The 27,260-nt window shown below is 53.7% G+C and overlaps 2 protein-coding genes and 1 pseudogene across 3 annotated transcripts; 1 reads left to right on the top strand and 2 right to left on the bottom strand.

Moving 5' to 3' along the window:
• The first annotated feature begins 98 nt into the window (after positions 1-98).
• On the top strand, positions 99-6,818 carry MRTO4 (MRT4 homolog, ribosome maturation factor). Of its 2 annotated transcripts, none has more exons than XM_035019647.1 (8): positions 99-236; positions 2,950-3,008; positions 4,001-4,104; positions 4,817-4,898; positions 5,077-5,144; positions 5,343-5,527; positions 5,928-6,004; positions 6,333-6,818. In XM_035019647.1, exons 1-8 carry the CDS (start codon positions 209-211, stop codon positions 6,480-6,482), a joined length of 753 nt encoding a protein of 250 aa, XP_034875538.1. In that variant the 5' UTR covers positions 99-208; the 3' UTR covers positions 6,483-6,818. The 2 variants fall into 2 exon arrangements, with proteins under 2 accessions (XP_034875538.1, XP_034875540.1); XM_035019649.1 differs by having other exon boundaries at positions 107-236; positions 5,376-5,527; positions 6,333-6,627.
• A 4,605-nt stretch (positions 6,819-11,423) lies between these two features.
• LOC118019638 lies at positions 11,424-14,539 on the bottom strand (annotated as a pseudogene).
• Positions 14,540-16,751: 2,212 nt separating this feature from the next.
• Positions 16,752-27,246, bottom strand: AKR7A2 (aldo-keto reductase family 7 member A2). The gene is made up of 7 exons (XM_035019629.1): positions 26,889-27,246; positions 23,633-23,820; positions 23,374-23,478; positions 19,984-20,080; positions 19,632-19,731; positions 18,880-19,009; positions 16,752-17,177 (listed from the first exon to the last, which is right to left on the bottom strand). Exons 1-7 carry the CDS (start codon positions 27,223-27,225, stop codon positions 17,016-17,018), a joined length of 1,119 nt encoding a protein of 372 aa, XP_034875520.1. The 5' UTR covers positions 27,226-27,246; the 3' UTR covers positions 16,752-17,015.
• Positions 27,247-27,260: the final 14 nt, after the last annotated feature.

Below are 27,260 nucleotides of genomic sequence, written 5' to 3'. Positions count from 1 at the left end.
GCGAAGCCCTCGCCGAGGCACTCAGGGCTCGGAGGCCCCCGGGCGCGCGGGAAGTCGCCCTGGAGACAGCCGGGCGGGACAGGCGGGCTGCGGCGCGGATTGGGTCAGGCACGCGTGGGGGCAGCCCCCGAGGGCCGTCCCATAGGCCCCCGCGCCGCCGGGGTCCTAGCAGGCAGCACCGCCTTCCGCCGCATGTGGCTGCAGCGCGATGCCCAAATCCAAGCGCGACAAGAAAGGTGAGGGAGGGGGCTTCGAGACCCGATGGGCAGCTCCGCCGGCAGGGTGCCGGCTGCGGTGGGGGCTTGAGGGGCACCGAGTGGGACGTCGGGGAGTGCGCGAGGAACTCCGCCGGCTCTCTTGAAACTGCGACAGGGCTTCGTGGCCGCTGGCGCACCGGAGGGGGTTGGAGCCTGGTCGGGTCAGGGGAGCGGAGACTGCCGGTCCTCGGGTGCCCTTCCAAGGCTTACTAGGCCGGAAAACAGCTTTTGAGCGCCCGGGCTGCGCCCGATCTCGCCTTGACCCACTTTTCCCACTTCAGCCTTTCTCCCTTCGCTCTCTGCGCTCCCACCATCCTGGCCGTCTTTCCTTTGGGAAGGTTTAGTCCCGGCTCTGGCCCTTTTGCTTGCAGTTGCTTCTGCGTGGCATGCTTACGCTTAGATCTTCATGTGGTTTGGTCTGTTTCAGTTGTCAGTTCATAAGGCACCTCCTGAGAGACCATTCCTGACTACTATGTGGTAGTCTCTTTCACCCAGGCTGAAACAGGTACTTAGGGGCCTGGCACTGTAGGCGTTGGGCGGATACAGCAGTTACAGTAAGGAAAGCCTAGAGTCCTCATTGAGCTTAAAGTTTTAGACATAGGAAATATATCCTCCCCAAAACACCAAAAGTCGAATCAAGTCAGATCGTGATGAGTCTCACGGACTAAAAGTGAGATAAAGAAGTGATGTTATTTCGGGGCGCCTGGGTGGCTCAGTTGGTTAAGCGACTGCCTTCGGCTCAGGTCATGATCCTGGAGTCCCTGGATCGAGTCCCGCATCGGGCTCCCTGCTCGGTAGGGAGTCTGCTTCTCCCTCTGACCCTCCCCCCTCTCATGTGCTCTCTCTCTCTCATTCTGTCTCAAATAAGTAAAATCTTTAAAAAAAAAATTTTTTTTTAAAAAGTGATGTTATTTCGTTTAGTGCAACCAGAGAAGGTCTCTGATGAGCTGACAAATAGGCAGAAACCTAAAGAAAGGAAGTGAGCCATCCACGGAGTTACCCCAGAGCGTAGTGTTCCAAGGAGAGGGAAGATAAAGTGCAAAGGGACTGTATTGAGAGCACGTTTGATGTGTTCTGGGGCAAGAGGCCAGTGTGGCTAGAGCAGAGTACACAAAGAAGAGGGAGTAGGTTGGGCATTATAAACCTTCCCGAGGAATTGGCTTTCACACCCAGGTGCAGTGGGTAGCCATCCGAGAGCTTGAGCAGAGATGGATATGGTTTACTTTTTTTTTTTTTAAGGATTTTATTTATTTGAGAGACAGACGGAACACAAGCGGGGGGAGGAGCAGAGGGAGAGGGACAAGCAGACTCTGCTGAGCAGGGAGCCCAATACAGGGCTCAATCCCAGGACCCTGAGATCATGACCTGAGCCAAAGTCAGACACTTAACTGACTGAGCCCCCCAGGGACCCCAACATGGTTTAAATTTTAAAAGATCACCCTAGGGGCACCTTGATGGCTCAGTCGGTTGAGCGTCAGACTCTTGGTTTTGGTTCAGGTCATGATCTCAGGGTGGTGGGATGGAGCCCCACTTCAGGTTCTGTGCTGGGGGTGGAGCCTGCTTAAGATTCTCTTCCAGGGGCCCCTGGGTGGCTCAGTTGTTAAGCATCTGCCTTCTGCTCAGGTCATGGTCCCAGGGTCCTGGGATTGAGCCCTGCATCGGGCTCCTTACTTGGCGGGGAGCCTGCTTCTCCCTTTCCCACTCCCCCTGCTTGTGTTCCCTCTCTCTGTCAAATAGATAAATAAAATCTTTAAAAAAAAAAAAAAAAGATTCTCTTTCCCTTTCCATCTGCTCCTCCCCCCACCTCTCCCTCTCTAAAAAAGCTTAAAAAAAATCACCCTAGTTGCCTTATTGATAATAGACTGGGGAAAGTGGGGAGAGAAGGCAAAGTTGGAAGGAGCGAGACCAACAGTAATCCAAGAGAGGGTAGCGCTGGCTTGGTCCACAGTTGTAGCAGTGGAAGTGGTGAGAAATGCACAAGGGCATTGTGTTTACTCTCCTGTGCTGCCCTTACCCTGACCAGTGAGATTATTGTTCCACGTATATGCCAGGCAGGATGAATAAAAATTGCCCCATTACGGGGGGTACCCTTAGCTTTGCATTTGATGCTCTGTTAAGTGTTTGTGGAATGATTGGGTTCTGTAGAGGGAGCCCTGGTGAGATCTGGCAAATGCCATACCCTTCTGGATAAGAGGAAATTGAGCCCCAGCTCTTGGGCAGAGGTGCTTGCCCTCCCCAGAGAGGCAGTACTTTATCCATGAGTCCAAACTGCAGAACAAGATAGAGCAGAGGAGACAGAGTCCCCAGATTCATTGTTCCCCAGCAGATGCCACCAAAGATTTTCTCTGTGCACCATGGCAGAGAGCAGAAAGGGACCCGCCTGAGCCAGCCACTGAAAGCACTCCAGTAACAGGAGCAAGCCCTGCCCCTACACTGCAGTACAGATTCTTAGTTTAGCTGAACTAAGAGGGATGCAGGAACATCTGGTTTGTCTAAGTAATAGGAGATATGTCAGGGGATGTCCAGGCTCAGGAACACTAGAGTAGGCACTCTTAGGACCCTGGGAACACATAGCCTTGCCTTTCCTCACCCTGGCTTTTGGTCCAGCTGAGCTGCCAAAGGGAAGATGGAAATGAGTCTGCAGGGCCTCTGGATTCGTCTCTTATCACCTCTCTCTCTCTTCTCTTATTAGTTTCCTTAACCAAAACTGCCAAGAAAGGCTTAGAACTGAAACAGAACCTGATAGAAGAGGTAAGAGCTCATTCTTTTTATTGTTCCAGACCTTGTATTTGGTTTATAAAGGTGGCTAGAGGGCTGGCAGGGAAACATTGTTTTTTGTTTTTTTTTTTTAAAGGGGGGGGTGGGGAGAGAAAAACACCACCGTGAGGTGCTGGTTCTGTCCTCTTTCCTCCAGCAGCAGCACCAATAAAAACTCCCATAGTAATGATTTCCAGCTTTGACCGAGCTCTTACTCTGCACTTTGCACCGCACTAAGTACTCCCTGTGCTGTTCCACTCCATCTTCACAGCGTACCTGGGAGGAGTTAGCGCTGTTTTGCAGCTAGCTAACGGAAGCTTAGAGAGATTTGGTAGCCTGCCCAATGTCAGCTGTGGAGTTACGTCGGGCGCCCAGCTGGCTCAGGTGGTAGAGCATGTGACTCTTGGTCTCGGGGTCATGAGTTCAAGTCCCACATAAAGTAACTTTAAAAAAAAATATGGGGTTATCAGATGTGAGTAAATGCGCCAGCCTATTGTCTGCACTGCTGCAGGCCACAGGCTGGGTGAGAGGAGAGACTCCTCCAGCACAATTATTCCTTTTCCTTAAGAAAGCGATCAGCAATGTGGGCACAGCAGGGCCGATGAGCCACCTCCCGTTTGAGTAAAGAGTGAGGCTTTATATATTTCCATTTAGCAGGAGCTTCCAAGCGTAGCTAAGTGTTTCTGGGTTGTCAGTTAATGAGCAGAGCAAAGCAATCCATTCCACGCCGGGCACGGATAAGTCAGAAAGCTGGGAGGCCATGGGATCTCAGCTTACCTGCACTTTGAGAGCATACCTACTTTGCCTCAGGGTAGCCCCTGTAGTCCGTGATCTTGGCTTCAGTAACGGAAGTAAGGAGGAAACAACTAGACGCCTCCAGCTCTAAACTTCCACGGTTGTTAGGGACCTAGACCAGATTCTTCCCCATCTGAGGCCCAACCCATGCTGCCCCTTGAACTCCAGAACCCCACTGAATTGTCCCATAGCTTCGAAAATGTGTGGATACGTACCAGTACCTTTTCATCTTCTCCGTGGCCAACATGAGGAACAGCAAGCTGAAGGACATCCGGAACGCCTGGAAGCACAGCCGGTAAGAAGGCCCTTCTGCGTAGAGAAGAAGCAAGGATGCTCTCAAAGCACAGGGGCAGTTATTGACCCTTGGGTATCTGGGTCACACAGATACCACCTTACTGAGGACAAAGCTTCACGTTCTCCAGAGGCACTTTTTAACTGTTAAAACTGGTCTTGCATTGAGCTCCTTGGGCAGGACTGGGTAGTTGGTCAGGGAATGTTTGAGCAGTGATCCCTCAGGAGAAGGGGCTCCCTTAACTCCTGGGATCTGGTCCTTTTAGGACCATCCCTTCAGTTTTAGAATGTCGGTGTATACTCCAAGATGCACACGGTGACCCGAGAGCAGGCTGCGTGAGCCATATGGCGGGTACCCGTCCTTGGGCTGGATCTGTGATGGTACGAGTGATGACTCTGGTCTGCCTCAGACCAGTGAATGTGCCTCTTCCATACATCCAGATTGGGGGTCTAGGGGATCACATAACACCCACAGTGGGCCAGTAGACAAAATACTGTGGATGTTTGAGGTCTGTAGGCAGGAAAAAATGAAGGGGGTCCTGGGCTGTGGACAGAGAGCCGGCAGGACTGCACGGAAGTAGGAGCCTCTGGCCAAGCCTCCTGCGGCCCAGCAGCCTGGGCCTGAGTTTGGGCTCCTGGGGACTAGAGCAGGTTTACACCTTGACTGGGGGACGGTGGAGGGGGCCCTTCCTTCACGGACCCCTTTTTCTCTCTAGGATGTTCTTTGGCAAAAACAAGGTAATGATGGTGGCCTTGGGTCGAAGCCCAGCTGACGAGTACAAAGACAACCTGCATCAAGTGAGTTTCTGGCCTGGCCTGTGGAAGGATCGGGCAGATCAAGGCCTGGCTTAAAGCTCGGTTCTCCTTTAACCTGCAGACCCAGAGTAGTGCCCCCCCCAGCTGTGTCAACCAAAAACATCTGCAGATATTGCCATATGTCTAATGGGACTGGGCCGACCCCACTTTTGTTCTGTAGGTCAGCAAGAAGTTGAGGGGTGAGGTCGGTCTCCTTTTCACCAACCGCACCAAGGAGGAAGTGAATGAGTAAGTGTTTTTGAGGACTAACAGGGAAGGAATAATCTGGGTACTTTGTACAGTACGGAGATATCAAGTAAAAACTGGTTCCTGGAATACTGCTCCTGAGTCCTCGTTCTCTGCAGCACCAAGCGGTCTGCAGCAAATGTGGGCAGGGAGGGGAGGCCAGGGGAGCCTGACTTCATGCCCGGCTGGTGGGCCATTCAGGAACCCCACCACCACCACTTGTCTTTTCCTGAGGTGGTTTACGAAATACACGGAAATGGACTTCGCTCGAGCCGGAAACAAAGCAACTTTCACTGTGACCCTGGACCCTGGGCCCCTGGAGCAGTTCCCCCACTCCATGGAGCCACAGCTGAGGCAGCTGGGCCTGCCCACTGCCCTCAAGAGAGGTATGGGGAAACCCCTGGAGCTGAAAGGTCACAGCTTAGCTGCCAGGAACACAAGCTCCCAAACCTGACAGACCCCCTCTGGCCTCTGTGGCTGAGCAGCTCATTTCTGCCAGTCTCCATTTCCTCAGATGAAAATGGGACTGAGTGACCACCTCTTGGTCGGGGCAAGAGTGGATAGTAATTCACAGCCAGAACACAGCAGTTAAGGGACGTGAGGGGGCCGTCATCCCCCCACAGTCCCTCCTGGGCAGCTGAGCACTTGCAGGTTTAGCCTGAGTGTGCTGGGGAGGGTGGGAAGGACAGGGGACCAACCAGCTCCCTCTCAGCTCTGGGCAGTGGGCAGAGAGCTGTGCATGGGCCTCTGTGCCGAAGTCACCGTGTAGGGTTCCTTTCTCTGTAGGTGTGGTGACCCTGCTGTCCGACCACGAGGTGTGTAAGGAGGGCGACGTGCTGACCCCAGAGCAGGCCCGTGTGCTGGTGAGTCTGTCTGTCCCCCCACCCCACCCCACCCTGGCCACGGTCAGCGGGCTGTAGCACCAGGGCCCCTGGCTGCTTCATGTTACCCTTGCTCCTCCTTTTTTTTTTTTAGATTTTATTTGTCAGTGCAAGCAAGCATAAGCAGGGGGAGTGGCAGGCAGAGGGAGAAGCAGGCTCCCCACTGAGCAAGGAGCCCGATGTGGGACTCAGTCCCAGGACCCTGGGATCATGACCTGAGCCAAAGGCAGCTGCCTAACCAACTGAGCCACCCAGGCATCCCAACCCTTGCTCCTCCTAACCATTGGTTCCCTTTATGCGTCCCTTGCAGAAGCTTTTCGGGTATGAGATGGCTGAATTCAAGGTCACCATCAAATACATGTGGGATGCACATTCTGGAAGGTTCCAGCAGATGGGAGATGACTTGCCCGAGAGTGCATCCGAGTCGGCAGAAGAATCAGAGGGGGAAGATGACTGCTGACAGATACTGGGGACGGACTGTGGGAACCACCCCGCTCACTGAACAGCAGGGAGGGCGAGAGGGATGGACTGCTCTTCTATAAGGAATAAAACTGTCTGCAAGGTGGCTCCTGTGGACAGCAAAGAGGACTTTTCCTAGAAAAAAGGCCTTGGCTTTGGACTTTTATTTGGATTCTCTGGGTTCCTTTGTTTACCTGGAGCCAGCTTCCAGCACTGGCTCCCGCATTACGTCTGGGGACGTGAGAGCCACCCCCAGAGCCGGGGCTTCTCTCCTCTGGCCCTTTTGCGCCTCCTGGACATGGGGGTTTGCCAAGGAATAAAGGAACCCTGGCCACCCTTCCTGCCTCTTTCTTTCTCTCCCTCCTCCCCCCCAGTCCTATCCCCTGCCCGAGCCAGGGCCGGGGGTCTTACAGGATGCTTTCGCTAAGACGAGTAAAGCCACTGCTGAAACCCAGAGCAGATATGAAAACTGTTACACAGCATCCTGGGGACTTTTATTCTTGGGATTGACTCTAATGGTAGGTAAACTTTCAGGGCATATGGCCCTTTCTCTTGTGCGTAGCAGAGAGAGGACCACCTCCAGCTGCCCTGTCCGGAGGTCGGGCTGGATTCTGGACGGGAGGCTGGGAAGCCTGCGCTCCTGCCCCCTCCCCGCAAGCCCTTGGGAAGGACAGGCAGCAGAGTGGCTGGGCAGCCGGGTCTAGCGCCCGCTCTGTCCAAGCAGGACACGCCCGAGTGGGTCACAGCACAGCCTTCTCTCGTGAAGGCAGCTGGGAGCATTGCGGGAATGGAGGAAATAAACAGCTCGTGAGCAGACACTGTGGAGAAAGAACAGGCCAAATAAAGCCATTTAAGGCCCACGGTGAGATTGTCAAAAGAAGTGACAGATGGGAGGCCCTCTGCCACCTCAAGCCAGGACTGGCCCTAGCAGAAGTAGTTGGGACATTCGTGGGCAACAATCGAAGGTGCCAGGCTCGATCGAAGGCCTGCACCACGGCCGGCTCCAGGGGCCCTTCCTCGGTCGCTGACAAGTTCTGTGTCAGCTGCTCCACGCTGGACATGCCCAGGATGACGGCGTCCCCGTGGGCACCCTGCAAGGGGAGACCGCCGGATGTGAACACATTATGCACCATGATGGCTCCAGGTGCACCCCCTCCCTCCCCGCCCTGCCTCTGCCGAGACCCGGGCTCTGATGTCTACTTAGAGCCTACGTTCTTCCAGAATTTACACAGCCTGCAAAGAGCTTGAAAGGCTGGCCTCTACAGACTCCCCAGCAGGCAGACGTGAGTTCAGAGCTGCTCCCCTGTGCCCCTCCGCAGTGGGGTACACCCGGGGTAGTCACTTGACATCCCCAAACTTCAAACTTCCTTTATTTTGCAGGAATTAAAATTTTGTGAAGTATTTGTGTCAGGCCTGGCCCTGAACAGCTCAGGAAAGGGGAGCCCTCAGTAGATCATGCTGAAGCCAGAGAAAGGTGTGAGGGCAGCCTGGGACAGCAGAGGGGGTGACCCCACCAGGCACAGGGCCCGACTCTGCAAGCGTGCGGCATGGGGTGGAACAAAGGCTAATGGTTAGAGATGTAAGTTTCAGAGTCCACTGGATGCTCGTGCCCGGTCACGTGTAGCTGTGGGGCCTTAAGCGCCTCTGAAATCACTTCATCTGTGAAGTTGGAATAATCACACTATTTTAATAGGGCCCGTGGAGTTCCTAACGGGGCACTTAATGAAACTTCCCAAAGAAGAGAATTCGCATGGAGAAACACCAGAAGAAAAGGAATCATCTCAGAAACTATCAAGTAATTGTGTAGCCCTCTCCCTTCTTCCACGTTCTCCCTCACCCCACCACGGAAAAAAGCAGCCCCCCTGGGACGGCCGGCTCACCTGCAGCTGGGAGTGGTGGTACATCTACCAGAGGGCAGCCGAGGTCATGCGGGGGGCGCTGCCGCCACACAACGGCCTGCAGGGCCTTCTCCACCAGGGCAATGGCCTCGAAGTGGTGCTCCTTCCAGAAGCTGGGCAGGTGGGGAGGGGGGCACAGCGGTCAGTGCCATGAGGTCACTCCAGGGCAGATGTCCCACCCCGGTCCCTGAGACCCCGAGGGGCTGGCATCCTCTGAGAATGCAGGTGGATTTCGGGCCCCACACCTGGGCATTTTTCAGTCCAGTGGGGGGGGGCGAGGGGATGCAGTGGGCAGGAATGTTTGCATTTACCGCTCACTAGATGTGAACAACCCAAGCCCCACCTCGGGACCCAGGAGCAGCCACAACACGGTGCTAGCGTGCCTCCTGTTACTGGACCCGTGACAAATCCTGGCTAAAGCCACCTGCCTCCACTTCTCTTACCTGCTCCATGAGAGCGAACGCTCCAGGCCAGCCCCTTACAGCCAGTGCCAAATGTAAAGGAGATAATGGACCTGGATGGTGCATGCTTTGTAAACTATGAAGAACGGTCAAGGTCAAAACCATCAGGCCTCAATTCTCCAGGGTGGAGCCCAGGCCCTGGCGGTGAGAAATCTTGAGAACACTGTTTGGGGCATTGGTTCCTAAACCTGGACACCAGGCCAGGAAGATCAGAAACTGGGGTGGGCAAGGGTGGGCAGGGGCTGGATGAGGACTGAAATCACAGCAGTGCACACGAGGTAATCCCAAATACTAGACGCTCCGCATTGGTGGTTCAGTGGTAGAATTCTCGCCTGCCAAATACTAGACGCTCCATAGACACTCCCCTGCTTTAAAAGTCCTTGGCCATTTCAACAAGACTAACAATGGAGACTTGCACAAAACTTCCTTCTTGCCCTCCTCCCAGGGTGGGGGGAAAAAGGCAAATAAATTACACACAAATTAACCGTGGACTTGGCTTCTATAAACAGAGATTAGGAGCTTGCCAGTAGTCCACGGAGGACATCTAAATTTGATAAAGGAGGGGCGCCTGGCTGGCTCAGCTGGAAGAGCATGCGACTGGATCTCGGGGTTGTGAGTTCAAGCTCCACGTTGGGTGGGATTACTTAAATAAAACTTTTTAAAAAATAAAGTTGATAAATGAAGGAAGAGCAATAAAGTGCACTTTGGGGGAGGTCGCAGGAGAGGCCAGAGGGAAAGAGCCATGAGTTTAAATCATCACCTCTGAAGAGTACAACTTCGCAACGGGTTGCTTTGAGCCACGGGCCTGTATTCCTTTGATAGCATTTCCAAATTTTAGAAAGTGGAAAAGTAAGGGAAGAAGGCTGATTCCAACAGCTGTATAACTATAACTGTAGACATTGAGAAAATATTACTGCCAAGAGTTTACAAAGCTTAGATTCCTTTGCCTGAGGGGAAGGGCCAGGTTTCCCGAGTCCTGATCCAATGGTACCCCCTCCCCCGCCCCCACTGTGCACAGAGGGTGAGCTCTTCCCAGGAAAGAGTTGTGGAGCTTTGAGAAGGCACAGGGATCCACATTCCCAATCCAGGCCCCTAAGCCCTCTCCAGAGACACAAAATATCTGGGGTGTGGATGTTGGTAAAGCCCTGGAGATTCCAGGGACCTAAGTCTGAGACCAGGAGGAGGTGCTGGCCCCCAGAAAGCAGCCCCAGAGACCCCCTATTTCAGACTAGGAGGACCTATACCACCTCTTGCCCTGACACAGCCCATCCCCCACTCACCGATTCCTGTAGATCTCAGCCCATTTATTCCCGAAGAAGCGGCACACAGGCTATTTCCCATCCTTGTCCTCATACTTGTACTTGCCCGTTAGCAGGCCCCCTGTGGGGAGACTGACATCAGAGCCCCAGGCCCACCCTGCTCCCAGAGGCTGTTATGGACTGGCGGTGGGGGGGGGGCGCAGGGGGAAGGGCGGGGGACCCAGGAGGGATGGAAGACATGGCCAGTCTATTTTCAAACCCCTCCCCGCTTCCCAGGACCTGGGCCAGGCATCTACTGTGTCAGGAAGAGGCAGAGACAGGGCAAGGAACGGCCTCCCACCCCAGGGGGAGCCTGCCGCCAGAGCAGACCGTACCAGCTAAAGGGTTGTAGGCATAGAACCTCAATCCGAAGTGCCTGAGGCAGGGGAAGAGCTCTGTTTCCACCTGCCGTTTCCACCTGCTGGGGGGTAGCGTTGTACATGCCCTGCGGGTAGAAGGGCCGGCTGCAGGGTGTGCACATATCAAAGGAGGGGACCCCAAATCTTCCCTTGCAGAGCACTCAGTTCAGACCCTAACAATCCTAGGACCTTAACAATCAGAGCATATACTGAGTAGGAAGGAAACTTCATTCATTCAGCCAACGTTTCTGAGCACCAGCTATGGGCTGGAAATGGAATTTCCATCCACACACCAACAGGACAAGGCCCCTGCCCTGGGAGATTTAATAGCAAGGTAGAGTGTCAACAGGTATAGTCGAGAAAAGAAGCAATCATAGTCCACTAGTAAGTTCTGTGAGCAGTGTCTGGCACCAAGTAGGAGGACAAACATTTGCTGAATGAATGAAGTGGAGCAAAGTAGAGCCAGAGATCTCAGGCTCCTCTGGGGCATCGGGAAAGGCTTCCAGGGGACGAGCCATCTAAGTGAGGCCTGAGCACTTCTACCGGGGGGACGGGGAAGAACAGTCCAGGCTCACGCCCACAGCCAGAGGGCAGGAAGGAAGGGCCTGTGGAGCACGTGCAGGTAGGAAGGGGAGCCAGGGCCAGAGTGAGCAGGTGCCTGCTGGCCAAGCTGAGGAGCTTGCACGTCATCCCCACGACACAGGCTGTCAGCAGGGGAGTGGCTGCGATGGAGAGGAGGCAGTGGGAGGGGCCGAGAGAACCGGGGATCAGCCGGGGGCCCCCCGCAGCCCTGGCCCTCACCTGGTACACAGTGGGCAGGAACCAGCCGTTCCTCCTGCAGAGGGTGCAGATCTCGGCCACCTCCCAGGCGGCATAGTTGGAGAGGCCAAGCTCCACGAACTTGCCCTGCAGGGGAGAGGCCTTGGTCAGAACCCACCGCGGCCCAGCACACTGCAAAGGGGAGATGGGGGTGGGGACCCTGGGAGTGGGGTCTGTCCCCAGCTCTGCTCTGGGACGACCCTGGTGCCTCCACTCTCCTGGAGCTCGGGGGCCCGCCTTACCTTCTGGCGCAGCTGGTGGCAGGCACGCAGCGTCTCCTCCACGGGGGTGTTGTGGTCAGGTAGGTGCAGGTAAAAGCAGTCCACCCGGGGGCACTGCAGCCATTTCAGGGATGTCTCCAGCTGGGCCCGGACACTGTCAGGCTTCAGTGAATTCTCACCCAATGGATTGGCCTTGGTGGCGATTTTCGCTTTGGGGGAGGAGTGAAATGAGAGTTCAGGCCAATTTACCAAACACTGGAGAGAGTCTAGAGTAATGACTCAGAGAAAGACCTGGGTTCACATCCCAGCTCTGCCATTACCACCTCTGTGACCTTCACCAAAGTTACTCAACCTCTCTGAGCCTCAATCCTCTCAACTATAAATTGGTAGCATCAATGGTACTATTTTGTGTGCTGGTCCCAAGGATTGATCAGGACTTGAATGGACGTGTTGTTCATTGTCATCATCGCCAATGTCATCACTATGACGGATTATTTACCAGGCCCTAAGGGCTTGTAGACCCAACAGGGGATCCCTGCCCTCGAGAAGGCACTGTCTAAGGGGCTGCATTACAGTAAGCGAGGCAGGGATATGCACCAGGTGCTGGGGGAGCCCCTGTGAGCTCAGGGAAGGCTTTCTTTAGAATCTGAATCTTGGTCTCCAGGGGGAAGTCACAGGCTGCCAGTTGAGGAAAGGTGGGAAGTTCATTCCAGAGGGTGAGGACAAGGGCAAAAACCCAGAGGAAAAGAACATGGCGTGAGAGGAGCCATGACTGCAATTCCAGGGGTCCAAAGCACCAGGGTCAGGGGGTACACAAGGCAAGAGAAGGGCCACAGACCCGATGGAAAGGGCCTTGGGAGCACCCCATGGAATCTGGCCCTCCCTGAACACTCAGCGCCTGGCAAGTCACCTGACTCCTTGAGACTTATGAGCAGGCTGGAGGACCGCTCACTTGGAATTGTTCCGTTCCTCCAGCTCTTCTTCATGTGAATTAAACTTCGGAGCTGAGGTTTAAGGACTTTGGCCCCGCTAGCTCTGACCAGGAGGGAAGCGAAGGAGGCTTGGAGAAAAAAGACATTGAGAAATAAGACCCAGGGTGGTCAGAGAAGCAGCCAGGTGATCTGGAAAAGGGCGAGCACTGAGACGCAGGCATATTGTCTTATGTTCCAGATCGAGCGTGCTGTGAATCACAGGAGAACCTAGCAGACTCTAGCAGAGGAGAGAGAAGAGCCCAAGGGAGAGACGGTGCCGTGTGCTAACAACATTACTATTACTACTCCTAACCGTAACAGTAACAGCCAACATTGCTGAACTCTAGGGACCTGCTAGGCACTGCTGAAGCCGTTCAAATGGCATCAGACTGGTGATGGACGGTCCCCTGCCCTTACGCAAACCCTCCACTTAGCTATATCTGCCTGCTCCAACACCCCTGGCATTGCCAAATCTCATTGCCTTGGCACGCCCACTGCCCACACCCACAGCACTAACACCTGTACTCCTGGCCAACTAATCAGTTCTTCAGTGTCTAATGCTCCCTCTTCTGAGCTTTTTTCAGTGCCCCGCCAGAAGTGCTCCCTCTTCCGGGCTTCCCCAGCCTTCTCTCGAATCCGAGCTCGCGGAGTGGGTTCGTGTCAATTTCCCTTCTAGGTCCTCAGAGGCTAGCCCAGAGGGCAGTTAGACACCCTACCACCCGCACTCCCCCATCCCCGCCCACCGAGCACCCTGCGGCTCTCAGGCGCTGCCACTGAGCATGGCCCCCGGAGCCCCACGGAGCAAAGTCGAGGGCCCAGAGCAAGGAGGAAGCAGATCCCCCACAGGTTCCAAAGTCTGATCCGGGGCTGTGCCAGGGAACGCCAGGACAGTACGGGCAGGGTTCCAGCAGATCAGGCCTGCACGGGGCACCTGCCGGGGGGCGGGAAAGGAGGTAGGGGCTGCACGGCGCCAGATCCCAAAGCTTTCAGGGCCCGCTAGAAGACCTAACCAAGTCGTTCCAGACTGGACCTGGGGCGGGACGTTGCTGGAGGGAGGGTCCTGGGAGACCTTCTCGGAAGGGAAAAGGAGAGGAAAGGAAGGTCAGGACAAAGCACTGTCCGGCTGTCCGGGACGACACGTGCACGGGGCCTGAGGAGCAGGGGGGTGGTCCAAGGCGCGGTCAGCGCCGGGGAGGGGCCGAAGGCATCGGTCCTGACCGCGGGCCGGGCCACGGCTGGGGCCGGCCGGGTGCGCGCCGCGCGGTGCACGGGGACGGGGCGGTTACCTCTGCAGTCGCCGCCACCCAGCCCGAGGCCCAAGCCGCCCAGGATGCCCTAGGACTGGCCGTCGCTGTACACGAAGGCCGTGTCCAGCTCCGTGTGGCCGCGCTCCAGGAAGGCGCGCACGGCCGCGGCGCTGGCGAACGCGTGCATGCGGCGCCCCATCTCCATGGCGCCCAGCACGGTGGCGGGCCGAGCCGGGGCCCCGGAGGCGGCCCGCGGCGGCGGCAGAATCGGGTGGCCCAGGCGTCGCACTCTGCGGTCGGCGCGAGGCACTAACCAGCGCGAGCCGCCGCCGCTTTAAGGAGCGACTTCGGGCCCCGCCCACCAGCGTTGGGGGCGGGGCAGTGTGCCCACCTCCCCCTTCGCTCCGCTGCCTCCCACCCGGGCCCTGCTGCACGCACGCGTCACGCGGGGCTTCGGGGACGCGCACTTTGCTGGCGGGTGGGCCGGGAGGGGGCGCTAGTGCGAGGCTTACGAGCGAGCGCGAAGGCTGAGGGCTGGGACTCCAGGGGCCTCGCTGCCACGTCTCCCCACCTCCCTCGGCCTCGCTCTGAACCGTCCCGGGGTCCCGGGGTCGTTCCGGAGGGGGCTTTCCTACCTGCTAAAAGTCCTGAAATGAGGCCTTGGTTTGGGGGGGTGGGAGGGAGGCGCTCGGGCTGTCCCGCCGCCCTGCGGTCCCAGAAGCGACTCTGCTTCTCCGGTCGAGACTTGCCAAAGGCTCCAGCCCAGGTGCGCGTGTTGAGACATGGTAACGTATGAAAACAAGGAACTGTCAGCCTCCAGCTACGTAAACCCAAGCGAAAATACTTCAAACATGAAGGCAAAAGACTTTGTTCAGACAAGCAGAGGTGTAGAGCATTCATAGTAGCAAACTTTCACTCTACTAGAGGTATTTTTAGACGGAAGGAAATTTGAATTTACACACACACACAAATGAAGTGCTGGGGGTGGTCAAGGTGGATAAATATAAAACACTTTCATTTTTAACCATTGGGTTTTTTTTTTTTTTTAAGATTTTATTTATTTATTTGACAGAGAGAGAGAACAAGTAGGCAGAGTGGCAGGCAGAAGCAGACTCCCCACTGAGCAGGGAGCCAGATGCAGGACTCGATCCAAGGACCCTGGGATAATGACCTGAGCTGAAGGCAGACACTCAACCAACTGAGCCACCCAGGCACCCACCTCTTCACTTTCTTGATGGTATCCTTTAAAGCACACATATTTTATTTCATTTTAAGATTTTATTTATTTGACAGAGAGAGACACAGTGAGAGAGAGGGAACACAAGCAGGGGGAGTGGGAGAGGGAGAAGCAGGCTTCCCGCTGAGCAGGGAGCCCAATGTGGGGCTCGATCCCAGGACTCTGAGCTGAAGGCAGATGCTTAACGACTGAGCCACCCAGGTGCCCCAAAGCACACACATTTAAATTTTGATAATGTCTAATTCTTTTTTTCTTCTGTTGCTGGTGCTTTTGGTGTCGTCTGAGAGACCATTGCCTAACCCAAGAGCATGAAGATTTACTCCTGTATTTTAAGAGGTTTATAATTGTAGCTTTTACATTTAGGTCTTAGAGTTCATTTTGTGTGAGTGTGGATGGTGTGAGGAAGGGGATCAACTTCATTCTTTTGCATGTGGATATCCAGTTGTCCCAGCTTCAATTGTTGAAAACTATTATTTTCCTATTGAATTGTCTTTACACACTTCTCTAAAATCAGTTCAAAGTACATATAAAGGTTTATTTCTGGACTCTCGATTCTATTTCATTGATCTGTATGTCTGCCCTTATGCCATTACCACACTCTCTTTATTACTATAGCTTTTGGTAAATTTCAAAATCAAGAATCAGAGATTGTAGGCTTCTTATTCAAGATTATAGCTATTCTGTGTCCCTTGAACTTCTATTTGAATTTTAGGATTTGTTTATGAATTTGTTAAAAAAAAAGATAAAACAAAAAAGCAGTTGGACTTTTGATAGGGATTGCTTTGAATCTTTATCTAAATTTGGGGGACTTTGTCATTTTAAGCAATTCAATTTTAGGATAGCTAATTGTACAATGGTAACCGATACACCATCCCGTTTAGGGGAAGAATGCATTTTATTGTGGATGAAGACAAGAGAGGGTGACTGCTTCTGTAGAGAAAACAATTTTGTCTGCAAGGTGTCTCCCTCTAGATGGTAAATGGGACATTCCTTAGAACAAAAAGTGTTTCTGATTGGTGGTTTGTTCTGGCATTTCCACGCTGAGCCCCCTTCCTCACTTCAAGATAAGCAAGCTCCAAGTGCTGACTTCTGCTGCTTGGCCCACACTCCACCCCCCTGGCCAGGGCTAGACTGATTTTTCTGCACTGGGAATGGTCAAGAAGCAACCCTCAGACCTGGGATTTTTCTTCCCCAGCGTTGGGTGCCCCCTGCTTGGAGTGGGGGTTTGCCAAGGGAAATGGGGACCATGGCTACCCAGGCCACCCTTCCAGCTCCAACAGCAGGAGACCCAGGGCAAGGCTGAGAGTCCTACAGATGACAAGGAGACAGGAGGCTTTCACCAGGACAAGAGTAAAGCCACTGCTGACATTGAGTCTGTTAAAAATGTCATGCAGCATCTTAGGAGGTGCCCAGGAACATCGTTCTTCTTCTCAGTGGGGGCGCTATTGGGAGGTTTTGGCTCCAAGGATTCTATTTCTAGATGCCTCTCTTTCCTGAGGTGATTCTGAATAAGGGAAAGTATACTTCAGGGTGCATGGCCTGCTTTTCTTCTCCTGTGCACAGCTGAGTGAGGGCCACCTCAGCCCTGCTATTGAGAGCTCAGGCTGGATTCAGTACAGAAGGCAGGAGAGAGCCTCCTGAGGGCAGTGGGTGCTCTACCTCTGCCCTCTGGAGACTCCACCTCGTGGTTCTGCCCTGTTGGCAGTAAGCTCCCGGGCAGGATGAAAACAGGCTGCAGACAGTAAAGGAGACAAGTTCGTGGGGTTTACTTGGGGCCCGGGCAGCAGCCCGGTCAAGTGCCGGCTTTATTCAGACAAGAATGTCCCAAGTGGGCCACAGCCCCAGGCTTTACACGCTGCGAAGGCATCTGGGAGCCAGGAGGGAATCTAGAAAAATATTGCATCGAGCCAGACAATCAAAAAAGACCATGTTAAATCAACTTAAGGCAGACTGGTCAGGAGGAGAGAACAGAAGAGGTGGCGGAAAAGAGAGAAACCTTTGGCAGCTGGAGCCAGGACGGGCCCTAGCGGAAGTAGTTGGGACATTCGTGGGCGACCAGGTGCCAGGCTCGATCGAAGGCCTGCACCACGGCCGGCTCCAGGGGCCCTTCCTCGGTCGCCGCCAAGTTCTGTGTCAGCTGCTCCATGCTGGACATGCCCAGGATGACGGCGTCCCCGTGGGCACCCTGCAAGGGGAGACCGCCAGATGTGAACACATTATGCACCATGATGGCTCCAGGTGCACCCCCTCCCTCCCCGCCCTGCCTCTGCCAAGACCCGGGCTCTGATGTTTATTTATGCTGAATATAGTTCCCTAAGGAACCTGAGATGCCTTCAGTGATTTTAACGATGTGACTCCAAACCCTGTCTTCTTTCCCTCTGCTCGTCCTCAGACCCAGCTGTGCTCAGAGCCCAGCTCGACCACTCAGCTGGGTGCGCTTGGCTTCGTTCTTCCTCCTCTTGGTGACTCAATCTTCTCTGTCTTCAGTGTGGTTACAGGAATGAGAAACTACGTCAGGCAGCGCGCCCCTGGTTTTTGAGAAACTACTCTATGTCCGTCAAATCCTGTGCAACTGTGTCAGGCTGATGCAGGAGACACGTTTTAGCGAGGGAGCCCGGGGACGCCAAAGAGGGGGGGCCCCCAACTCCCACCGAGGAGCGAGTGAGGCTGAGGAGTTTTGAGAAATTTTCTACCCCCCACACAGCTGTGTGGACCCGGTTCCTCACCTGTAACACCGGGGGAATGGCACTTCATGGGGCTGGAAGACAGACTAAATGCATGTATGCGAAGCCCTCATCCAGGGCCTGGCGCTCAGACAGCTAAGAACAACGGAAGGACTGCCTGACTGCTCCGCAGCTCTCACCAGGAGAAACTTCAGAGGGGAAAACTGCTTAGGGGTTAGTGCCTGGCTGGCTCAGTCGGTGGGGCACACGACTCCTGGTCTCAGGGTTGTGAATTCAGGCCCTACACTGGGTGTGGAGATTGCTTAAAAATAAAATCTTTTGGGCGCCTGGGTGGCTCAGTTGTTAAGCGTCTGCCTTCGGCTCAGGTCATGATCCCAGGGTCCTGGGATCGAGCCCCACATCGGGCTCCCTGCTCTGCGGGAAGCCTGCTTCTCCCTCTCCCACTCCCCCTGCTTGTGTTCCTGCTCTCGCTACGTCTCTCTCTGTCAAATAAATAAATAAAATCTTTAAAAAATAAATAAATAAATAAATAAATAAATAAATAAAATATTTTCTTTTCTTTTCTTTCTTTTTTTTTTTTTTAAACATAGGCTCCATGCCCAACCTGGGGCTTGACCTCACAACCCTGAGATCAAGAGTCACAAGCTGGGACCCCTGGGCGGCTCAGTTGGTAAAGCCTCTGCCTTCAGCTCAGGTCATGGTCCCAGGGTCCTGGGATCAAGTCCTGCATCGGGCTCCCTGCTCAGCCTCTTCCTGTTCCCCTCCGGCTGTTTGTGATCTCTCTCTCACTCTGACAAATAAATAAATAAATAAAATCTTTTTACATGCTCCACTAACTGAACCAGCCAGGTGCCCCCAAATAAAATCTTTGGAGGCAAAAAACCCCCAGGAAAACACGACTTAGAAATGATCTAAAGGGGGGCGCCTGGGTGGCTCAGTTGGTTAAGCGACTGCCTTCGGCTCAGGTCATGATCCTAGAGTCCCGGGATCGAGTCCCGCATCAGGCTCCCTGCTCAGCGGGGAGTCTGCTTCTCCCTCTGACCCTCCCCCATCTCATGCTCTCTCTCTCTCTCTCTCTCATTCTCTCTCTCAAATAAATAAATAAATAAAATCTTTAAAAAAATAAATAAATAAATGACCTAAAGGTAATTCTGGCTCTATTACAAGGGGCAGCGGCGGGCCCCCCCGGGACGGCCAGCTCACCTGCAGCTGGGAGTGATGGTACATCCACCGGAGGGCGGCCGAGGTCATGCTGGGAGCGCTGCCGCGGTATGCGGCCTGCAGGGCCTTCTCCACCAGGGCAATGGCCTCGAAGTGGTGCTCCTTCCAGAAGCTGGGCAGGTGAAGGGGGCGGAACAAGGGTCAATAACCAGGGGTCACATTGGGGCTACAGCCACAAAGCCAAGCACGGCAGCTGTGTCCACCCAACTCGGCGGGGACAAGCGCCGAGCGTTCTTCTAGCAGCGGGCCAGCCTGATTGGGCAGCAGAGCCACCAGGCACAGGAGGCAGCTAGAGGGGCCTCCCCGAACACCGCAGAGACATCTTTAATCTCTTTATGAGTTCTTAAGACCTCATGACGCCTGCCCACTTTACCTAGTGAAGCAAAGGTAACAAGATGGTGGGGGGGGGGGGGGGGGGCAGGACTCGGCCCCAGGCCTCCTGAGCGTGGATCCAGGGCTTGCTCTTTCCTTCCTGGCAAGTGGTATGCCCTTCTCAGGGAAGCGCTAGGCCTTGGAAGCCCCAGTATAAGACCCAGGGGTCGCCATTTGCTCACAGAGCTCCCAAGAAAACAAGAAACACCGCAGAATTTGGTCATTTCTGCAGGAATCGAGACATGGGTCCAGACAGCAGGGAAGACTTGGAACTCCCAGGAAAACTGCCTAGAATTTCTCCACGTCTGATAAAGGGGACCCTGCCCCCCCACCCATCCTGATGCAGCCCATCCCCTGCTCACCGATTCCTGTAGGTCTCAGCCCAGTCATTCCCGAAGAAGCGGCCCACGGGCTGTTTCCCATCCTTGTCCTCATACTTGTACTTGCCCGTCAGCAGGCCCCCTGCAGGGAGACTGACATCAGAGCCCCAGGCCCATCCTGCTCCCAGAGGCTGTTCTGGACTGGCGGGGGCGGTGGCGGGGGGACAAAGGTGTGGGACCCAGGAGGGATGGAAGACACGGCCCAGTCTATTTTCAAACCCCTCCCCGCTTCCCAGGGCCTGGGCCAGGCATCTACTGTGTCAGGAAGAGGCAGAGACAGGGCCAGGAACGGCCTCCCACCCCAGGGGAAGCCTGCCCCCAGAGCAGCCCGTACCAGCTAAAGGGTTGTAGGCGTAGAACCTCAATCCGAAGTGCCTGAGGCAGGGGAAGAGCTCCGTTTCCACCTGCCGGGTGGTAGCATTGTACATACCCTGTGGGTAGAAGGTTGCTAGGGTCAAGGGAAGGAACCGCAGCCTGGTTGTTTTTTTTAATTTAAATTCAATTAACATACAACGTATTATTAATTTCAGAGGTAGAGGTCAGTGATTCATCAGTCTTACATAGCACCCACTGGTCATTACATCACGAGCCCTCCTTCATGCCTGTCACCCATTTACTCCATCCCCCCACTCCTTCAGCAACCCTGTTTGTTTCCTGTGATTAAGAGTATCTTATGGTTTGTCTCCCTCTCTGATTATCTTATTTTTTCCTCTCTTCCCCTATGATCCTGTTTTGTTTCTTAAATTCCACATGAGTGAGATCATATAATTATCTTTCTGACTTATTTTCCTCAGCATAATACCCTCTAGTTCCATCCATGTTGTTGCAAATGGCAAGATTTCATTTTTTTGATGGCTGAGTAGTATTCCATTGTGTATATAGATTACATCTTCTTCATTCATTCATTCATCTGTTAATGGACATCTGGGCTCTTCCTATAGTTTGGCTATTGTGGACATCGCTGCCATAAACATTGGGGTGCAGGTGCCCCTTCAGATTACTACCTTTCTATCTTTGAGGTAAATCCATAGTAGTGCAATAGCTGCATTGTAGGGTAGCTCTATTTTCAGCTTTTTGAGGAAACTCCATACTGTTTTCCAGAGTGAATGTGATGAGGGAACAGATGAGGACAAAGCAGACGCTGACACCCCACAACCCCCCACAACCCCAGATGGGATATATGTGACATTCCTCAGGCACTCCTGGTTGCCCTAAAGCTAAGGAAAGGAAAAACAGAGTTACCTCATAGAGATCACAATCCTGCAAGACCCCCGCCTCCCTCAGTTTACAAATGTCTTAGCAATCTACAAGAACAAAGCATTTCTATCAATAACCTAGCTTCCAGAAGGAAATGTAGATACAATTAAATGTCCTTATAACCTGCAGGCCATTGACAGATACTTGAAGGGGGCAGAGTGTAATGTTCCTCCAGGAAGCTCCCAACTATCTTCATGTTAATGCCTTGCTAGAGGGAAAAACAACCTTAACTTGACAATGGCAAGGCCTCCATATCCTGTGAGTCCTCTTAACATATGAAAATCCTTTTGAAACCTCCTTTTTCCTTACCCCCCCCCCAACCCCATAGTATATAATCAGCCGCCCCTCAACCCCGGTGCAGCAGCTCTTTCTGCCTACAGGTCCTGTCCCCATGCTTTAATAAACCACCATTTTGCACCAAAGACATCTCAAGAATTCTTTCTTGGTCTTCTGCTCTGGACCTCACTCCACTGAACCTCACCTATGTTCCAGAACCTCATCAGATGCACCAGCTTGCATTCTCACCAACAGTGTAAGAGGGTTCCCCCTTCTCCACATCCTCGCCAACATCTATCATTTCCTGACTTAATATTAGCCATTCTGACTGGTGTGAGGTAGTATCTCATTGTGGTTTTGATTTGGATTTCCCTGATGCTGAGTGATGTTGAGCACTTTTTCATATGTCTGTTGGCCATTTGGATGTCTTCTTTGGAGAAATGCCTGTTCATGTCTTCTGCCCATTTCCTGATTGGATTATTTGTTCTTTGGGGGTTGAGTTTGATTAAGTTCTTTATAGATTTTGGATACTAGCCCTTTATCTGATAAGTCATTTATAAATATCTTCTCCCATTCTGTCGGTTGTCTTTTGTTTGGTTGTCTTTTGGTTTTGTCGACTGTTTCCTTTGCTGTGCAAAAGCTTTTTATCTTGACGAAGTCCCAATGGTTCATTTTTGCCCTTGCTTCCCTTGCTTTTGAAGTCGTGTGTAGCAAGAAGGTGCTGTGGCCGAGATCACAGAGTTTGCTGCCTATGTTCTCCTCTAGGATTTTGATGGATTCCTATCTCACATTTAGGTCTTTCTTCCATTTTGAGTCTATTTTTGTGTATGATGTAAGGAAATGGTCCAGTTTCATTCTTCTGCATGTGGCTATCCTTTTTTTTTTTTTTAAGATTTATTTATTTGAGAGAAAAAGAGCACATGTGTGGGGGGGGCAGAGGGAGAGGGAGAGAAACTCAAGCAGACTTCACGCTGAGTATGGAGCTCAATGTGGGACTCAATTTCACAACCCCCAAATTAGACCTGAGTCGAAACCAAGAGTTGAATGCTTTAACTGACTGTGCCACCCAGGTGCCCCACCCCCTCCCAGGCTTCTTTTGAAACTATCAGTCAAAAACCTGCCCAGGACTTCAGCAATGATTTCCCAAATCACTAGTGGTAGCAGTGGATGGGGAGATGGTGCTGGGCCCAAGGCAGGGAAACTGGACTGGCTATATCATTCCATAGATATCTATTGTTGCCAAACACAAGCAAGTCCAGCCAGGTTTCTGCTTCTGCCTCCCACAGATGTTAAAGCCATTAAAAACAAAGAAAGAAGTTCCATCGATAGATGAATGGATAGAGAAAATATGGTATATATACACAATGGGGGATTGCTCGGCCATATAAAAAAGAAGGAGATCTTGCCTTATGTGATGACATGGAGGAATCTACAGAGTGTAAGTGAAAGAAGCCAAAGAAAGACAAATACTGTATGATTTCATTTACATGTGGAATCTAAAAAACAAAACAAAAGACCAGAAACAGATCCATATATACAGAGAGCAAATTGCCAGTGGTCAGAAGGGAGGGCAGGGATCGGGAGCTACAGGCTTCTACTTGGAACGAGCAGGGATGAAAGGTACAGCAGAGGGAATATAGTAGATGGTATTATATGTAACAGCTTGCACGCCAACCACCTGTGGTGAGCACAGCACCACATAGACTATGTTGCACACCTGAAACTAACATTGCGTGTCAACTCTACTTCAATTAAAAAGATACACACAGAAAGAAGACAGACGATCACTATAGAGGTGGGCTGTGTGATCACAGCAGATGCTTACAAATACTTGCTGAATGCATGAAAATGAAGTCAATACTGGAGGTTCCTCTGGGGCATCGGGAAAGGCTTCCAGGGGAGGAGCCATCTAAGTGAGGCCTGAGCACTTCTACCGGGGGGAAGGGGAAGAACGGTCCAGGCTCACGCCCACAGCCAGGGGGCAGGAAGGAAGGGCCCCGGGGAGCACGTGCAGGTAGGAAGGGGAGCCAGGGCCAGAGTGAGCAGGTGCCTGCTGGCCAAGCTGAGGAGCTTGCATGTCATCCCCACGACACAGGCTGTCAGCAGGGGAGTGGCTGCGATGGAGAGGAGGCAGTGGGAGGGGCCGAGAGAACCGGGGATCAGCCGGGCCCCCCGCAGCCCTGGCCCTCACCTGGTACACAGTGGGCAGGAACCAGCCGTTCCTCCTGCAGAGGGTGCAGATCTCGGCCACCTCCCAGGCGGCATAGTTGGAGAGGCCAAGCTCCACGAACTTGCCCTGCAGGGGAGAGGCCTTGGTCAGAACCCACTGCGGCCCAGGACACTGCAAAGGGGAGACGGGGGTGGGGACCCTGGGAGTGGGGCCTTCCCCGGCTCTGCTCTGGGACGACCCTGGTGCCTCCACTCTCCTGGAGCTCGGGGGCCCACCTCACCTCCTGGTGCAGCTGGTGGCAGGCACGCAGTGTCTCCTCCACGGGGGTGTCGTGGTCAGGGGCATGTAGGTAGAAGAGGTCCACCCGGGGGCACTGCAGCCGTTTCAGGGATGTCTCCAGCTGGGCCCGGACACTGTCAGGCTTCAGCGACTTCCCTTCCCAGGGATTGGCCTTGGTGGCGATTTTCACTTTGAGGGGAGCATGCAATGGTTACAAGGCTTATTATGTGACCCTGTCTAAATTATTTCAGTTCTCCGAGCCTCCATTCTCTAATCTGTAAAATGGGGGTATAACAACGGAACTGTCCTCCTAGCGAGATCATGAGCACTAAATATGCAAGTTCTCAATGTTCACGGCTGTTATAATCACTAGTATTAGTCAGCGTGATAGGCCTTGCCTGGAGGCACACTTGCTCCCTCCCCTCAAGGAGCTCACAGCCTAAAGGTGATGTTACGATAAGGTAAGCGCAATAGAGAAAAGCCCCTAGTGCTAAAGGAGCCCCGAGTAGAGGAGTGTGGCCATCCTGGGAATTCTAGGGAGGGCTTCCTATGGGGATGACCCAGGAGCTGAGTCTCTAAGAATGAGTCCCAGCCAGCAGGGAAGGATGGGAAGCATATTCCAGAGCCTGGGAAGATGGAGTCACAAAGGAACACACATAGTACGTGGAGGCCCATTCCTGCAATTCGGAGTTAGAAGAGCATTGACTCCAGGTAGGGAGCAGTGGGACAGGGGGTCAAGAGAAGGGTGACAGACCTAATCGCAAATCCCATCAACCAAAGTCAGCTACGTTCACTGTGTCTGTGGTCGGGAGGGCACTCAAGGGGGCAGGCCTGGAAACAGGAAGGCAAAAGGCTGAGGCGAGAATTCTGCAGAGATACCACGGACCAACCAGGCACCGCGGGCAGAGATCAATCTGAGAGGCAGATACAAGGCAAAAGGAGCAGAAGCGGGTTATCGACCCCCCGCCCCTTCAGACTCAGAGAAGCTCGCACACCCACACCCCCACTGGGGAGACACAATCCCCATGAGAATGAAATAGTGTTCTGCCAAAGCAGCCCCGAAGGGCCATCAAGTACACCAGCTGTCTGGATTTTGTACTTTTCACACCCGGCAAAGGTAACTCAGCAGGTCAGAGGGGAGGCACATGACCGCTCGGGATGTGGGAGAGAACCAGTCCCACAGCTTCTTGTGCACATTTTCTCCATGTCACCACAATTCTCAGATCCTCTGCACTCTTGGTGTGGATTTTGCCTCAAGTCCAACCTGTGGACTTTGGCTCAATGAGTGCCTGGACTCAACGAAGGAAGCAGGGAAGGGCTGGAGGAGAAGAACCAATTCAGAAACAAAATCTCCATTATTAAGGAGGGGGCAGCAGGGTTAACTAGAAAGCGTGGGCCTGAGAGGCAGCTTCCTCCAGATCTACCAAGCTCTGAATCAAAGGAGGACCCAGGGGGGCTCCCGCACAAGAGCTGGGAAGGGCAGAAAAGCAGCAGAGTATGGTAGTAAAAATAACAGTGAACATTTACTGGGCCCCACGGATGTGGGAAACAAAAGACAAAAGAAAAAATTAAATTTCCTGACATGTCCTTGAAACAGGCAGGGGGACATTCCTCTAGGAACTCAGCTGCTTCGCTGTTAATACTTTGCTAAGGGCAAGAGGTAATCTTAGCCTGACCACTCCTCCCCTCCTTTCCCCAGGATCCTGTAAGTCTACTTTAACATATAAAAATTCCTTTGGAAACTTCCTTTATCTCTACCCCCGCAAGATACATTTGGTAATCATCCTCCAAGCGTATGTCCCACTGATACACATCTGAAGGGTCTCATGACTGAGTCTTTACTAAACAGTAATAAATGAACTTTTCCTTTTTTTTTTTTTTTTAAGATTTATTTATTTTAGGGGCAGGAGCAGAGGCAAGAAAGAGAATCTTAAGCAGACTCTGCACTGAGCAAGGAGCCCAACATGGAGCTCAATCCCACGACCCTGAGGTCACGACCTCAAGAAACCAACCGACTTAACCAACTGCGACACCCAGGTGCCCCATGACCTTTTCCTAACAATAGCTAGCCCCCTCAAAGTCCTGGAAACCTTGTTTCCAAAATATCTTGGAGGACTGTGCTGTCCCTAACGCCCTCCCAACTTGAAAAAATATAATCAGTCACCCATCACAACCCCAGTGCTGTTCTTTCTGCTCACCGGTCCTGTACCCATACTTCGATAAAACCATCTTCTTACACCGAAGAAGTCTCAAGAATCTCAAGAATTCTTTCTTGGCGGGCAGCTCTAAACCTCATTTTCCTATATAGCCACCACGATCCAGGCACCCTCCTAGGCATTTCCAATGGCATCAGGCTGATGAGGGACAGCCCTTCCCACGAACCTACATCCTCCACCCAAGCCGCACCTGTCTACTGGCCATCCCTCCACATACCAGACACTACATTTCCAAACCTGGTCTGCACAGCTCTGCCCTCAGCCTTTGATGCCCCTTTCTCCCATTCTCTTCCCAGCAAACCACTATTGATCCTTTAAGGCCCAGCTCCAGTGTTCTCTGAACCTTCTCTAGTGCCTTTCCCTGACCGCTTAATCCCCCCAAAGTGCTTCCTCTTCTGGGCTTCAACCTTCCCCATTAGACTCTAAGCTCCCTGCCGGTGGGTTGGAACCACTTTCCCTCCTATAGCCCCATAACAAACCTCCCCACTCTGCAGGTACCACCCCTGATCCCCCAGCTTGGTTTGTGACCTAGTTGCAGCTCTCTCTGGGAGCCAGGGTACTGCCAACTGAACTGAGCAAAGGCTAGGGACTGATAAAAGTCCAGGATGAGAAGAGGGTGCTCAGGGAGCCACGGGCAGTGAGGGCAATGGGGAAAGGGGCGGTTTGGGGCACCTGGCAAGGTTCGAGGGGGTACTGCATAGCTCTGGAGACCACTGCCACAGAGAGGTGCCCCAAGAAAGCAAGGTGGGAGGAAGCGAAGGACTAGACCAGGCTCCGGGTAAGACTGGGGGGGCGGGGGGAGAAGGTTCCTGAGTTGCAACTCCCAGAGTTGACAGAAGCTCGGGAGGGGAAGGAGATCAGAACAAAGCACTGTCCGGCTGTCCGGGACGACACGTGCACGGGGCCTGAGGAGCAGGGGGGTGGTCCAAGGGGCGGTCAGCTCCCGGGAGGGGCTGAAGCCGTCGGTCCTGACCGCGGGCCGGGCCACGGCTGGGGCCGGGTGGGCGCCGCCCGGTGCACAGGTAGGTAGGTAGAGGTTACCTCTGCAGTCGCCGCCGCCCAGCCCGAGGCCCAGGCCGCCCAGGATGCTCTCGGACTGGCCGTCGCTGTACATGAAGGCCGTGTCCAGCTCCGTGTGGCCGCGCTCCAGGAAGGCGCGCACGGCCGCGGCGCTGGCGGGCGCGTCCATGCGGTGCCCCATCTCCATGGTGCCCAGCACGGTGGCGGGCCGAGCCGGGGCCCCGGAGGCGGCCCGCGGCGGCGACAGCGGCCGGGACATGGCGGCGGCGGCAGCAGCGGCGCGAAGCTCAGGCGCCGGGGAAGCACGGACGCAGCGCGCAGCGCCACGGGCCACCGCGCGAGACAAGGCGCTTAGCATGAGGTCGGCGCCGGCGCCCTGGGGCTCCTCGAGTC

This window comes from Mirounga leonina, unplaced genomic scaffold (assembly GCF_011800145.1).
Source record: "Mirounga leonina isolate KUSES-001 unplaced genomic scaffold, KU_Mleo_1.0 Mir_173, whole genome shotgun sequence".
Lineage (NCBI taxonomy): Eukaryota > Metazoa > Chordata > Mammalia > Carnivora > Phocidae > Mirounga > Mirounga leonina.
The sequence above is the reverse complement of the archived record's forward strand: the minus strand, read 5'-3'. Positions and strand labels throughout refer to the sequence as shown.